The sequence below is a fragment of the Marmota marmota genome, unplaced genomic scaffold, assembly GCF_001458135.2.
Source record: "Marmota marmota marmota unplaced genomic scaffold, marMar, whole genome shotgun sequence".
In the NCBI taxonomy this organism is placed as follows: Eukaryota; Metazoa; Chordata; class Mammalia; order Rodentia; family Sciuridae; genus Marmota; species Marmota marmota.
In genome coordinates this window covers 2,909,759-2,926,404 of record NW_026000140.1, presented here as the reverse complement: position 1 = coordinate 2,926,404, position 16,646 = coordinate 2,909,759, and the positions used below count along the sequence as shown (strand labels likewise).

The 16,646-nt window shown below is 31.7% G+C and overlaps 1 protein-coding gene across 1 annotated transcript in view; it reads left to right on the top strand.

The window, feature by feature from the left end:
* Ankrd17 (ankyrin repeat domain 17) overlaps positions 1-16,646 on the top strand; it is a 117,299-nt gene that overhangs the window by 53,320 nt on the left and 47,333 nt on the right. The window contains exons 7-16 of the mRNA XM_048785747.1: positions 247-341; positions 2,079-2,316; positions 3,639-3,830; positions 4,299-4,408; positions 6,747-6,834; positions 9,029-9,156; positions 9,393-9,536; positions 9,939-10,041; positions 11,528-12,280; positions 16,406-16,554. Of these exons, the coding sequence (XP_048641704.1) occupies positions 247-341; positions 2,079-2,316; positions 3,639-3,830; positions 4,299-4,408; positions 6,747-6,834; positions 9,029-9,156; positions 9,393-9,536; positions 9,939-10,041; positions 11,528-12,280; positions 16,406-16,554 (2,000 nt within the window). The remainder of the gene's footprint in view (positions 1-246; positions 342-2,078; positions 2,317-3,638; positions 3,831-4,298; positions 4,409-6,746; positions 6,835-9,028; positions 9,157-9,392; positions 9,537-9,938; positions 10,042-11,527; positions 12,281-16,405; positions 16,555-16,646) is intronic.

Genomic DNA, 16,646 nt, shown 5'->3' with positions numbered 1-16,646 from the left:
GGATGTTGGAAAATGGCATCTTTGTACACGTATAGAAGGAATTCTAGGCAGCAAACTTAAGTGAGGAGTAGAGCAGCATGGGCACTTATATAATTTGTTTTTGAAAGTTGAGGATGGCTTATAGTTTACTTTAGCAGTATATTTATAATTTTAATACTATATAAATGTAAATATGTAAATATAACTGATTTCAAATCATTTTTTAAGTGAAATATTTTTAAGTAATTTTATTCACTTTTGGTTTAGGACACCTAGAGATGGTGCGATTTCTTTTGGAAGCTGGTGCAGATCAAGAACATAAAACAGATGAAATGCACACTGCTCTAATGGAGGCTTGCATGGTAAGTCTAGTGAATTTCATACATGAAATATATACCAGATAGGGAAACACAGATCCTAGTGTACAATAAGTCCCTTTTCCTTGTGTACAAAGTTCTGTTTATTATAACCTTATTATTGAGTAGAACCCTGGCTATCTGAATTAATAGTTTTCAGAGCTATTCTTTTACTTTCTGAAACTTTACAATATTTCTGCATTTTATTTGTCTCATAATTCTAATCTGGTTTTATAGTTGACACGTAAATGACTTTAAAAGGCTGGTCAGTGATATTAAAGAGGAAAAAAATAAAAGAGTATTATTTGTGTCACATAATTGTTCTTTTGTCATGTTTTTTTCCTGAGCCATAGAATCCTTTACTAGGAATTGCTTCTCAGCATTTGTACTTGGGAATTTGTCATAATAGTATCCTTAAACTTTTGTATCTTAGTTTATGATAGACAAAGAAATTGATTAGAGTGAAATTACGGATTTCTGAAGATGACATGTCAAAGAAAAAGACCCCAAATGAATTTGAAGTTTCTTATCTTAGCTTCTCATCTAAGAATGATTATTGAAAGGATGTTAAGTTTTATTTACTTGTTTTTAAAATATTAGGTACCATCATTTTAAGACTCAGATTTTCTATTGTTTTTCCTTTTGTCCAAGTTCTAGAGTTTGCTTAAGTGAATTATTCTTTTGAACAAGTTGTCCTTGAAGATTTTGAGTTCCTCATTTGTAAAACGAGGATAATACCTTTCTCTGGGGTTGTTTTGAGAGGATTCAGTGAGCTTTTGTGTATAAAACATGCCAATAATATTAACAGTTACAATAATTCCCCTTGATAAGGAAAATTTAATCATATTGCCACCCTACACTAGGGGGGAAAAAAACTTATGTATCAATTAAGAAATTAAAATGGAATATTCTATAGGACTAACCTACATTCCCTGGATGTAAATATTATAAGTAAATGAAAGGTATTTGGAGGGGCCAGATATTTGGAAGACTTACTGACAGTTGAGGTTTTTAAATTGGACTTGAACACAAATGTAGAAGTGAACTTTTCAGGGAGGATTCAGGAATGAGGAAATAGCAAAGTAACCATGATAATAAGACATTAGAATTGTATGTGACAAGTACATGGACAAAAATGGGCAAGACAAGTGCAAAAGAAGATGAAATGTTAATGATGTAAAAGGGGGCAGTTTTCATTGAAAGGAAAAGGAAATTTTTGAAGTTGCCAGTAATTAGATAAGCTGTGAAAGAGTGACTAGAAAGAAGACAAAAGATAATAACTTTTTCACTAGTGTTTAAACATTGAACAGCAAAGTGTACTTTGTGTTCATCTTAACACATCATATATCCTTTCCAGATTCCTCCAAAAAGTATTGCAGTTTTCTTTTTCTACCTAAATAAGTTTGCTTACTCTTTTTAATGAAAATCCTATTTTCCTTCTCTAAACTTTATCCTTCAGCATTTAAATTTGTTTGGCCCAGTGGTGATATTATCTACGGTATCACAGTAGTCTATTGTTTGATTTAATTACTATTTTCTTTCCTAATGGTTAATAAGTCTTTGATGGAAGGTATCATTTTTTTTACTTGTTTTATGTCCTCCACTGCTAATTCCTACTTCTGTGGATTTATTCTCCTTTGAATGGAGATCATCAAGCTTTATTGTATAGTAATTAAGAAGTCTTCAAAATTTGTAAGATTTTTAGTGGTTCTGATAAAATTTTTTTAATTGCATTATGATTAGGATGGCCATGTTGAAGTAGCCAGGTTACTTCTTGACAGTGGTGCCCAAGTGAACATGCCTGCTGATTCGTTTGAGTCACCATTGACTTTGGCTGCATGTGGTGGGCATGTGGAACTTGCAGCTTTACTTATTGAAAGAGGAGCTAGCCTGGAAGAGGTCAACGATGAAGGTTATACACCTTTGATGGAAGCAGCTCGTGAAGGACATGAAGAAATGGTGGCATTACTTCTAGGCCAAGGTAACCATATCAGCCAAGACACTAAATCATAAATATGTAACACATGAGTATAATTTTGTAAAATTGAACTTGAATATTTTATCATTCTATAGATGTACAATGAGATTATTACCTAATTTTAATGATAAAGTATTTGGTCTAAAACATGACTTCTATACATATTAAACATAGACTAATTTGAGGTACAGTTTTCAGAGTCATAAACTATGTGAATAAAAAAACAATTGGGGTTTGCATAGACTTGTGTGTTAGGAAATATGAAATTCAACATTACTCAAGCTAATATATGGAGGGAATTTTGGGGGGAGCAGAACAATTATTAATATATGTTATGGAACTAGTGTTTCGTAGAATAATATGGAAACTCCACCATAAGGAAGAGAAAGAATGTACATCAGATGTTAAGTACCTCAGTACATAGAAAACTTCTTTTTTGGGAAAATTGTAACACTTTATTGTGTTAAAATTAAATTTCAAAGTAATCCCCCATATCTATAGTTGTTTCCTGATTTTGTTTTTTTAATAGTAAAGTTTAGTTTGCCTTGTAAAGTTAAATTCAGGACAAATTTAGGAGTGGTGGTAGTTTTTTAAAAACTTGTTTATATTTTGAGGCAATACTGGCTAGAATTTTGAAAGTATAGGTTTTGGAGCAGGCTTCTTAGGTTTGAATCACAACTCCACTGCCAATTTTGTAACTTTGGATAGTTTTTAACCTCCTGTGCCTCAGTTTTCTCTTCTGTGAGGTTGGTGAGACACAGAGGAAAAATATGTAAACATATATAAATGTATATATGTTTATGTGTATAGATGAATATGTGTATATATAACATACTCTTAGAACACTGTTTATTATGTAGTGCCTGTTAAACATTAACTATGGTTATGACGATAATAGTGACGATAGTAATGTTGTGATGTTGCGGAAGCTAATTAACCTCAATTTTCTTAGGTGTAAAATAGAGCTATTGGTAATACGTAAACAATTTATAAAATCCTTTGAATATTGCCTGGCAAACAGTAAGAGCTTACTAAATGTTAGTCATTTTTGAGCAGATATAGCTTATTTTTCTGAGTCCTCATATGACTTATGTTTTCTGGCTAAATAAAATACTGTTGTAGCTCTGTACATTAAATATGGACTTCTGAATACAGTTAATGGTTTTCTTTATTTTTAACTGCCTCATGAATAGGAGAATAAACACTTATTTAGAATAGTAATATACATGTTCATTTATCAGATTTTGTTTATTAGGCAACAACCAAGTTTTGCTTATGTCTGGAATACGTTTTATGAATGTCATTTATTAAAATTTTTATTTTAGGAGCAAATATCAATGCACAAACAGAAGAAACTCAAGAAACTGCCTTGACTCTAGCTTGCTGTGGAGGCTTTCTGGAAGTGGCTGACTTTCTCATTAAAGCAGGAGCTGATATAGAGCTAGGGTGTTCTACCCCTTTAATGGAAGCTGCTCAAGAGGGTCATTTGGAGTTAGTTAAATACTTACTAGCTGCAGGTAGGCATTTTTGCATTTTGGAAAAACTTTTTTTTTAAACATGATTTATTTAAGTAAAAATGTCATAATGCCAGTCTTTTTTAGTTTATAATACACTGTATGTTTAAGACAAAGTAATATTCTTGTATGTGTATTCTGAGTAATTCACCTTACTATCTTTTTTTAGAGTATTTCTAGATGGATCATTTATTTTAATCATTTAATAAAGTGCTTCACAAAATTTTTCCTCAGTTAAGCATGTGAAACATATAGGCTGTATGATTTACTATCTTATGAAGTATCTGCAGTTTTAATTTCAAGCAGTTTTATTTGTAATTGTCTTTTTTCTTTTTTGCTTTTAAAGGTTCTACCAACATTTGGGGATGAGGTTATTTTGTCTAATTTGAGGAGATATGGCTTACCCATAAGAAATTTCTATGTTCATTTATGTCTTTTGGTTTTTTGTATTATTTGTTAACACTGCTGCAGGAGCTAATGTTCATGCAACGACAGCAACAGGAGATACAGCACTAACATATGCCTGTGAAAATGGTCATACTGATGTAGCAGATGTCTTACTTCAAGCAGGAGCAGATCTGGTAAGCTAAGTCACTTTTTAAAATGTTCATTTAAAAAGACAAGAGGGGCTGGGGTTGTGTCTCAGTGGCAGAGCACTTGCCTAGCATGTGTGATGCACTGGGTTCAATCCTCAGTAGCATATAAAAATAAATAAATGAAATAAAGGTATTGTGTCCATCTACAACTAAAATTAAAAAAAAAAAAATGAAATCAAGCTGGGCACGGTGGTGCAAACCTATAATAAACCTAGTGGCTTGGGAGGCTGAGGCAAGAGATCACATATTTGAAGCAAACCTCAGCAAAAACAAGGTTTAGTGAGACGGTGTCTCTAAATAAAATACAAAATAGGGCCAGGGGTGTGGCTCAGTGGTTCATACCCCTGAGTTCAATCCCTAGTACCAAGAAAAAAAAAAAAAAAGAATTCAAAACTATATGGAGATTCTAGGAAAATATATTTTTACTTCAAGGATTTTATTTGTTTGTTTGTTTGTTTGCCATTCCTTTTCTCATGTAGGCAGTCTTTTTTCTATACCAGTCTCTGTTCTTGCTAATAGGACTGTCCAATCCACTATGCCTCATTCCCCAAAGAAAAAGAAAATTTTTGTGTTAGAAATGTTAATAGAAATTAGTTTTTCCTTAGGTGTTTTCTATTTTTAGAAGCTTGTAATTACAACACCAAGTTTATAATTTGATGTAAAAAGGTATACAGATATGACTTAACTACATTTCTATAGCTTTAGAAAATAAATTTTGCCTACAGTGGTCATTATTAATTAATAAAAGTGCTAAAAGCATGAAGTATTTAATAAATAATTTTCCTCCCAAGTTGTTTATAATTTAGTAAGAAAGGATAAAATAGTAATGTCATTATAAGATAGATTCTTTATTGATGTCACACAGGTAAAGTGCAGAAAGTTTAAGCTTAGAGGATCTGACTTCCTGTATTTTGGACTAGGTAAAGTTTAGAAAGAGGATGTGGCAATGTTGAAGCAAAAGAAATAGTCCGGTTAAAAAAAATACAGTGAGATCATAGTCTATAGCCTGAAAAGTAGAAAACAAAGTTCGTTAATATGGGGCAAAATAGATAGTCTTCCAGTGTAGTCTGTGGTGAAGTATGAATAAGACATTACAAAGTAGGATTGGGTTAAAATGTAAGCATATTTTCATGGGACTGACTTTCTGAGATTAACAGACAAATGTTATTTCCTGTAGTAGTTCATAGTTTATGACAAATTCATATGCAAGTAGAAACAGGCCTGTTGAAATTAACTTCAAAAACTTGTAATAATACACTTAATTTCTCTTTTCTCATTTACTAAAAGGGCTGAATTAGATTATTGTTGTGGCCTCTTTAATTCTGAATATATTCAAAACGTTTAATGTGTAAGTTCTATTTTACCTTTGTATAAACATGTCCTTGTTAGACTTTGAGCCACTTAAGCTTAGAAATTCTATTTCCAGAGCTTACCACAATAACTATGAAACATACAGCACTGTAAGGTTTAATACTTGTTTAGTTAAAGGGTAAGGAGAACAAAGTACATATTGACTGGAGAAAAATCAATTTTTCATCTTTTGTGAATGATAAACAAATATAAAATCCTGTCAAAAGATTTTTTTTTTTCAAATGAAGACCTGAAAATGTCTTTTCTATTGTTCTCAATTGCCCAGCGATCTCCATTGATTCTCATCCTTTTTTGGTATTCTCCAGAAAGCTCTAGTAACATAATTGGTGGTTTTGGAAATAAATCATCATTAGTTTTGTAATTTTTATATAAGGTAAAATAGAAAATAAATATTTCTTGAGTGGATGATGATAATGCCAATTATGTGCTAGAGTGCCATACACTGTTCCAGTTTCTTTTTTTTTTTTTTTTTTTGAAGNACCGTCTCACTAAACCTTGTTTTTGCTGAGGTTTGCTTCAAATATGTGATCTCTTGCCTCAGCCTCCCAAGCCACTAGGTTTATTATAGGTTTGCACCACCGTGCCCAGCTTGATTTCATTTTTTTTTTTTTAATAGAGCAGAAATTACAAGATGGATTTTGATGAGGGTGTCAACATCACATGACTGTAACTCCAGGGCTTCCTTTTTTTTCCTCAATTTAATTAAACTGAGAATGAGTCTCACTGAATTGAACCCTCAGTCCTCCTGCTTCATTCTCCCAAGTAGCTGGGATTATAGGAACTCACCACCATGCCCAGAGATTCCAGTTCTTAAATTATTTCTATGGAACATGTTTCTAATATGTGATTTTTTAAATTTAAAATTATATTTTATTAATTTCTTTCTCATGATATTTAATGTATTTATCTTGAAATTAGTTTATTTTTTAATTAAGTTCATTTTTCAAAACAGGAGCATGAATCTGAAGGTGGAAGAACTCCTTTAATGAAAGCTGCAAGGGCCGGTCATGTTTGTACTGTTCAGTTCTTAATTAGTAAAGGTAAGTTTATATAAAGCACATGTTTTTTTTCCCCAAAGATGTCTACCTATATCCTTAGGCATTTAGAGATTGAGGGATATGGAGCATTTTCAGGGTATAGAATGATATGGAGGAGAGTTACTTATTTTGTTCATCTTAGTATTATCTTGAAACATGGGTTTTTGTTTCTGCCACTGAGAAATTTGTGGCAAATCCCTTTTCTGCTTTATATTTACTTGGGCCTAAGTTTTCTTCTTTATAAAATATAGGGAAATGGTTATAAATATAGCATAGAAAAATTGTTCAAGGTTGAAAGGTGGCAAAATGCATGAAGATTTTAATTTATGGCCAGTAATTCTAGTTTGAATACCAAAGACTGTAATGACCAAATTAGCATGTTGTTATTTCCTTTAAATTATTTCTTAGTTATTTACTATACCTAAGCTCTGGTTTTTCAGGAAGAGTTTAACACATTTTTTGTTTAAGAGATTAAAGATTTACTTTTGAGTACATATTGATAACAAAGTTTATATGGCCATATTAAATAAACTATAAATTTGTAATGGTTTAAAGGTAAAAAATCAATAAATGACTGGTCAAATCATTTTAGGCATTTTGAGCATACATTTGTGATAGGTTTATTGCAGTATTTTTAAGAATAGAATTATTACATAAATACTATACCCTCTTTGGTTGAGTTTGACTAACATTATTTCAGTTTGTTTCTGCCATATGCCATAATTCCTTATAGTAATCCAACTCAGGAATAGATAAATAGATAGACTTTGAGTGGAAAACATATCTGTCTTTATTCTCAGACATTTCCTAATTAAAAAAGAAAAAAGATGGTACTCTATTGTTAGTTCTTTACATATTTAGCCCATAGAGTGCAGTGTGGATTATCTTAATTTTTTTTCACTCATCTTTTCTACCAAAGAATGTATGTATAAATTTACAGGCCTTTGCAAAATTTTTCTAACTTGTATATTTCTCATTTCTCTAGAAGTACTCCACATCCTCATCAATGTTTGTAATTGTCGATCTTTACACTTAATAGTGTAAAGAGTTAATACTCAAATAGATACTACTGATTTATATTTAGTTTGTATTTTTCCAATAATTAGTTGAATTCCACTTACTGGTCATTATTATAATTTTTCTTGCAAAATGTGTTTTTAGTTTTGATATTATCCAAATTATTCACCCTTTCCTTCATGCTTTGCAAATATTTTGTTTGAAAGACATTAAAATAATAAATAGACAAGGTACAAAGAACAGAATCTTCTAATTTTGATGACATACAAATAACAAAAATTGTCTCTTTAAGATCATGCTTTTGGTATCTTATTTAAGATGTTCTTGTGTGTTGGGCTGGGGATGTGGCTCAAGCGGTAGAGAGCTCGCCTGGCATGCCTGAGGCCCGGAGATCGATCCTCAGCACCACATACAAACAAAGATGTCCACTGAAAACTAAAATAAATAATTCTCTCTTTCTCTCTCTAAAAATAAATAAATAAAAATAAAAGGCACTTATTTTGAAAAAAAAATAAGATGTTCTTGTGTAAACAAAGATCAGGATTTTCTTCTATAGCTATGCTCATTTAGTTTTTTTCTGTAGATCCTACTGATTTATGTAATTTAGGAATGACAGTTTTGTTTCTTCTTATGTTCATATATTTGAACTGTTTTTTTATTTTACTGCCTAGGAACTCCATTGTAACAATGACTAAAAATTATGATAAAGATCAGTATCTCATTCCAGACTTTAAAGGAAATCTATGTAACATTTCATAGTTAGCTTGGAGAATTTTGTACTTTTAGGATATTTTTAACTATGTAAAATAAATTTGCTAAGACCTAAAAAAAAAAAAAAAAAGAACTTAAAATGTAAATACAGTTTTGTATTTTTTTAATGTGATAATTACCCTGAGGGTATTACTTGTTTTGGTTTTATTTTACTGGTTCATACTGGAATATGTATGGATGAAATTATATTTGTCTGGGATTTGCTTTAGAATAATTCAATGTGGCAGAGAATTGATGTGGGGTTATATGAAATGAGGTTGCCCTGTGTTTATAATTGTTGAAGCTAGGTAATGCGTATGTGGGGCTTCATTATTGTATTCTATCTACTCTTAATGATTTTTAAATTTACCATATTTTTAAGAACAAAACACTCTGATCAATGTGATTTTTCATGTCTTCTCTGTTTTAGGAGCGAATGTGAATAGAACCACAGCTAATAATGACCATACTGTACTGTCCCTGGCTTGTGCAGGGGGTCATCTGGCAGTGGTGGAACTACTTTTGGCTCATGGGGCAGACCCTACCCACCGTTTAAAAGTATGTAACTAAAGTGTTTTGGGTTGGATTTTGAATTAATTCTTCACTTGTACACCACAGACTATAATGTATAAGTTGTATTTATAATGCCATTCTGAGTATTAGTTTTGTTTTATTAGAGGAAGTGCTCCTTACTAAAAGCATTATTTTAATGTAGCCAGGACTTGTAAGCTTTTTTTTCTTAAATGATTCTGTAAACTAACTTATTTTTCCCCCTCTATATGATTTCTTTTTAGGATGGCTCTACTATGTTGATAGAAGCTGCAAAAGGTGGCCACACAAGTGTTGTTTGCTATCTTTTGGACTATCCTAATAACTTGCTTTCCGCCCCTCCACCAGATGTCACTCAGTTAACACCCCCATCCCATGACCTAAATAGGGTAAGATTTAAAACTAAAGCATTTTATATTGTGTCTCCTTTATTTTCTTTTGCTTATTGTTTCATTTTAACTAGATTTTTAAAATTATATAATTTTCTTTATATCTTTTATGATTAATGAACATCTGGCGTTATATTCAGATTCTAGATTGATGTGATTTTGCTTTGATTTCTTCTGAAGGTTACAACAGCAACTTAAATTCAAAGCCCATTAGAAAAATGTCAAAGGAGCTGGGAGGTATAGCTCAATGGTTGAACTCTAGCATATTTTAAGTAAATATGTTCTTGAGATGACTTGTTAAAAATATTTTTAATAAATCTCTATCTTATTCTTCATTAGCATATTACTTAATGTATTATGTAGGCAAAGGTGAAATAATCAATTTAGTGTTTGTTGTCCTAGGCACCGCGTGTACCAGTTCAAGCACTGCCCATGGTTGTTCCACCTCAGGAGCCTGATAAACCACCTGCCAATGTTGCCACCACTCTTCCCATTAGGAATAAAGGTCAGTTATACTTCTAAAGACAGTTCTTACATGTTGTCTATTTGATAATAAGATTACAAAAATTCTAGCCATTTAAAATTATTTTTCCATAAAAAAATAAATTTTTATGAAGTTGGCATACAGAGTCTTTTTTTTTTTTTTTTTAACCAATGAGAAAGATGTTATTGGGAGAAAAGATAGTAATAGAGCTAATCTATGCTAGAATTAGAAGGAGAAATTCAGATGCTCATTTTTAATGGAATTCTAATTATCCATGATTTCTTCTAATAAATAGTAATTTTTATTCATGTAAAATGTCAAGCTGGGTATAGTTGGTTGATATTTTTATAAATTACTTAAATATCTAATGATATAAGGTATAAAGATTAATCAAGTTGGATCAAAAATTAAAATTTATTTTAAAGAAACTGGTTTAATATAGATTTTTATATCTGGGATACCTTTTCTCAACCAATAATTCAAAATTATTTCAGATAGACATGTTAATTTCTCTAGAATTCTGAGATCCCTATTTGACTTGTGGATGTTACACCATGCATGTTCTTAAGTTATGTCCCCAAACATTATACCTACCAGTTTGAGTCAAAAAAAAAAAAAAATTTTTTTTTTTTTTTAAGTTTAACCTGAAGAACCAATGCAATTTTTTTTTTTTTTTTTTTTTTTTTGGTTTTGGCTACCAATATTCTTTTTCCAACAAGAATGCTAAGTATTTCCACCAGCTCTTTTCAATCACTCTACCAACCTAGAGCCTTGGCACTTTTTTCAATTGGTTGCTAAACCTGTAGCCAGATCAGTCTATTCACCTGGCTGTCAGAAGATAACTGTGGATGGCGTAGTCCAGCATCTTTTCTTCCAGAGAAACTGAATTCCAATTCTCTACTGGCCAGGTAGCTGTGTGAATATTGAATTTATATCTTTCCTTTGTCAGTCTTGAAGATGATAGGCCCTATCAAAGAAAGATGTTTTAGTTGGATTTTAATTTCTTAATACTTCTCAGTGGTTTGGGGCACTCTGTGTGTGTATGTGTGTGTATTTAAAAGGCACAGACTATTAAATGTGGAAAAACCTTGAGGTAGAGGTCTAAGTTTTCTCTGCACCGTAATAATTTAGCATTATTTTTCTGCTCTTATGATGAGTTTTTACATCTTTATGACCATATGAAATATCTACACATAATTAGATTTTTCTTTAATTGCACCACTTAGATACCACAAACCTGCATCCCTCTATTGTCTAATTTTTAGCCATGTGATAGTTTTAAAATTCTGAAATTAATTTTCAAAGATTAGTCTATGCACATAAAATACATACATTTTATATTTATGATAAAGAAGGTGGACTTGTTTTTAACTCCTTAAAAGTGCATTTTCACCTTCTATGAATATGATAACTTGGTGCATAACTGTTGGCACTAAACCTCCCAACAGTAACTCTGTAATGAGGATGCCATTCATGTGCACTTCTGAGGGGTTTCTTTTTCACACAGCTGCTTCTAAACAAAAGTCCAGCAGCCATTTGCCAGCAAACAGCCAGGATGTACAGGGTTACATCACCAATCAGTCTCCAGAGAGCATTGTAGAAGAGGCTCAGGGAAAGTTAACAGAACTGGAACAGAGGATAAAAGAAGCCATAGAAAAGAATGCACAGCTGCAGTCCTTGGAACTGGCACATGCTGACCAACTTACCAAGGAGAAGATCGAGGAACTGAACAAAACGAGGGAGGAACAGATTCAGAAGAAACAAAAGATTTTGGAGGAACTACAAAAAGTAGAACGAGAGTTACAACTCAAAACTCAGCAGCAGCTTAAAAAGCAGTATCTAGAGGTTAAAGCTCAAAGAATTCAACTTCAGCAGCAACAGCAACAGTCTTGCCAACACCTGGGACTACTGACTCCTGTTGGGGTTGGAGAACAGCTTTCCGAGGGAGACTATGCACGGTTACAGCAAGTGGATCCTGTTTTGCTTAAAGATGAACCCCAGCAGACTGCTGCTCAGATGGGTTTTGCACCAATCCAGCCTCTGGCGATGCCTCAAGCTTTGCCTCTGGCGGCAGGTCCCTTGCCTCCAGGGTCCATCGCAAATCTTACAGAACTGCAAGGAGTGATAGTTGGACAGCCAGTACTGGGCCAAGCACAGTTGGCAGGGCTGGGGCAAGGAATTCTGACAGAAACACAACAAGGGTTAATGGTAGCCAGCCCTGCTCAGACCCTCAATGACACGCTGGATGACATCATGGCAGGTGGGTTTATATTGTTATGAGCAGGTATCAAATATGATTTGCTTAAGGCGAGTAAGAGTGTTCCAGAATTTTTTGCCATTGCCCAACTTGAAAACTATTTTTGGACTCTTGACCCATGTATATCTTTAGAAATACTAGTTCAATCTCAGAAGTTTTCAGACGGATACAGGTTGAATTAAAGATTAGTTTCATTCAATACAAATGACTGAAGCTTTCTGGCTTAGCTGAGTAGCCTAGGGATCTAGGTTTTTTAGTAATTGGGTTGATGTTTGATTTTTGCTTTTTTTGTTTTTTGTTTTTTGTTTTTCCCCCCTTTTAAGTTCAGGACACTAAAATTGAATTTTGGCTTTTTTGCCTCAGTATTCTCACAAATAAACTGGAAAATTAATAGAAATTGAAGTAAAAAATAGTAGGGCACACACATCAGAAAGTTTATTTAACTCTGTGAACAAAAATACTTTATATCCTAATGCACGAGACTTCAAACCTGATGGATATTTAAAAACAAACAAACAACAACAACAAAAAATTAAGTATCTTTACAACATTAATAAAGTACCAAACCAAATAGGGTTTGATTATACTGTATGTCAGTGATTTTATCCCCTGTGAATGTACATGTGTAGTCTCTTTCTCACTGTATTATGGAAGATGTTGTCCCCTGATAGTATCATAAATGATATATTTTTAAATGTGCAGCAGAGAAACCTTATTTCATTATATTTAGTTTTATTGGCAAGAAGTAGTTCTTTAGAAGGCTGTTTTAATGATTTTTATTTGGATGCTTATTTTATGTGAGTTCTGTAACAAAGTAGTGGAATGAGATTTGATAGGGTTATCTGCCACAATAATGTTATACTGAGAAAGATAATTTGAAGAAAGGAAGGAAATTTGGAAAGGAAAAGAAAAAACAAAGGGAATAAATTGTATTTTGATAATTTTATTCTGATTTCTCCCCATTTTTTTATTTATTTATACTTGGATGACTGCCTTTGTCTACTCTTAAAACTATTTTTCAGTAATATCATATTATGATGAAATTATACATTATGTAAATTTCATCTTTTAAAAGAATAAAAGAAAATAAGTTCTGTAGTGTTTAGATATTTGCTAATATGAAGAAACTAGTTAAAGAGACAAAGTTTGTATTTAAAAACTGGTCTAAATTTTCCCAGTCTTTATTGGTCTCAACCTCAGCAGTAATATGTGGAAGCAATAATAGGTGAAATGAAGATTTCTGCTTCAAATTAAGATCTCTGCTAATCTTAATTTGAAATAAGAAGAAATGCTAGCAATAATTAATAGTAAGAACTGTAAAAAATCCCAATATTGATAAGTTTATGATTTTTCTGTGGATTTGAAAGTTATTGCTAGTCACCACTAAACTGGTTAAAATAATAAGTAATAAAATTTTAAGTTTTTAAAGTATTCTGTGAAAATTAGAGCACAATAGCCATAAATCCTTAAGTCCTGTGTCCATGGCCATTAACTTAGATCATAATAGTGTTCTGTTTTGTCAGTGTAACTACCAGATATATAGCATTAAATGTTACTTATCCACTTAATGAAGAATGGACATTCCTTACCAATCAATGTTTAAAAGTTTTATATACTGTCAGTTTACTTAATGTACTTGGGCATAGTTGTCAACAATGATTTGTCAGTTGTACATTTTTTTTATGCTGTTGAGAAGTATCAGAGGTTTGTAAAGTAGTTTTTCTGTTGATTCGTATCCACCTCCCATAATTTTTGTCTGTTTCAGGTATAACTTATATAAGACAAATACTTGTCATACTATAAAAATACTTTCTTTCTTATGCTCATTTATGAAAGAGGAGGAAGAGCAGAATTAAACTATCTACGTGCAGCTAATCCCTAGTACCACTCATGTTCCCAGGTGCATATGCAGGTGTGCACACTTACACAAATACACAAACTCATACACTCTTTTTCTGCAATTTCATTTTTTAAACTTCTCTAGTAGTATATATCCTTTCAGTTGAGTAATGCTCAACTGAAATATATATATTTCACTTTTTATATATACACTTTCATTTATTTCTTTGGGTTTCTAATGTACTAGAGCTACATTAGGCTTTTAGATTTATTTCTCTCCCTCTATGATAGCCTCTGTTATTTATTACTTAGTTCTCATTTATTAGACTTCTCTTTTAATATTTGATCTCCTTTTCTCTAGAACTTCAATTAATCAAAATCTGAGTCTTCCTTATTCTCTATACTTGCTAAAGCAAAATTAGTTTCCTGTTTAATCTGTCTTAACATCTTGCCTTTGCTATGATCTTAAGTTCCCTCCTTTCTGTCCCTATCTTAAAATTTTCCTGAGCATGCCGTTTTCTCTTTCTAAAACTAACCTGATATGAAGCCCCACATGTAAAGATTTATACCAGAGTTCCTTCAGGTACTTAAATATTTACATTTGTAATAGGCAGCTATTTAGTTTTAGTAAACCAGTTTCATAAGTACTAAAAGAAAGTCAAATAAGAGGATTGGGTTTTTTTTTCCTATCCTTTTAGATGAGTTGATAAGAACAACCAACTTGAAAAAATGCAATTTTAGTAGAACCTTTAAATTAAATTATACCAGTTGAAATATGAATTATAATTTAGTCATTCAACACTAAAGCTTATATAGATATATTTTTTTAACCCATTTAGTATCATAAAATAAAAATCAGTGATTTGGACAGACTGGTGTTCATACTGTTTAAACTACTTTTTGTATTTAGCATTTCTGTTTGTGAATATCTAATCAAAGAAGATATGGAGTCTGTTTTAAGAACTATATATGATTTTAAAATTTATATCTACAATATGTATATTAAATTACTTGATCTTTTTCTTAACATATAAAATAATTATATCAAGGTCATTAGATAATAATTTTACATGCCCTTTTCTCTTGATCTGGATCCTTAAGGATTCAAACAGTGTTTTGTTTTCTTTATTTTTCCTTTGACTTTAAGTGAATTTTAAAATGTATAATTGTAGAATGTGTGTTGCTATAATGTATAGTGTATGTTTGTGCCTGAAGTAAGGATTTTATGTAAAGTAAATTTCTCAATTAACAATCATGTTTATAATTGTTATGAGATCAATTTCAGTTTTATTCTTGGCAGGATCGTAACCTCTTTTCCCTGGTTTCAGATCCGGTTGTGAATCATGATTGCTTTCTGTCTGATGTAGTTGATAACTACTTTGGTAACACACACCCACACTCCTGTTGACCATTCAAAAATTAGTGCCCATACTTATATATTATGGCATTTTTAATAGTGGGGTGAAAAGGAATGGTGTTCACATTAACTCCAGAATTGAGTCAATGAGGAAATAAATTACCTGCAGCTGAATCTTCATTTTATCCTATGCACCTGACTTAACTAGCTATTACTTACATTACCTATTTGGGTGAAAATAATATCACAGCAAAATCTTAGTTAGAATAACTATTAATAATCCATATTTGAAGGTTAACTGTGTGTATACATTTGTTTCTACCCTAGTCTTTTAATTTTGTCCTCATATATCAGTGTGATTGCCAGATTGATTGTTAGGCATTTTAAGACCCCTCAGAATAATTCTTCTTGTGAGAAAATTTATTTCTATGTAAGGATCAAATTTTTATGTTTGAAAAATTACATTTACACTATAGGGCTATGATGTAGAATGTAGTCATATTATTCCCCACCTGTAGTTAGTAAAAAAATAAAAATAAAAGAGGTTTTGTGTGAGTCAACTATTTTCCCTTTTTGATGTGGACTATTTTACCTTTTATTTTATGTCTAATTAAGAAGTTAAACAATTTTCCATTTGTATTTAATTTTAGTACATAAAAATATTTTTGTTTTTGCTGTTGTTTTGAATTAAGGTTTTATACTTATATAAGTGGGGAATTTTATCTTTCAAGTGGATTATTACTTAGAAAATGTATTACTCTCTATACATATTTATATTGTCCAGTTAAAACCAGGAATATGAGTTATTAGTGCTGTAGTAGTCTCCCATAACATGTTATTTTAAAAAGTCCTTAATATTTTTTAATAAATAATTCTTAACTATTACCTAACAATGTTTCATCCGTATTAAGTGCAGTTATTTTGTTCAACAGCAGTCAGTGGAAGAGCTTCTGCAATGTCAAATACTCCTACCCACAGTATCGCTGCTTCCATTTCCCAACCTCAGACTCCAACTCCAAGTCCTATCATCTCTCCTTCAGCCATGCTACCTATCTACCCTGCCATTGATATTGATGCACAGGTAAGCTCCAAATTAAGTGAGAGATGTTTTTTCATTAGAATTATATCATCATTAAGTATGTTAACCTTCAGTGATTTAAGCCATGTTAGACT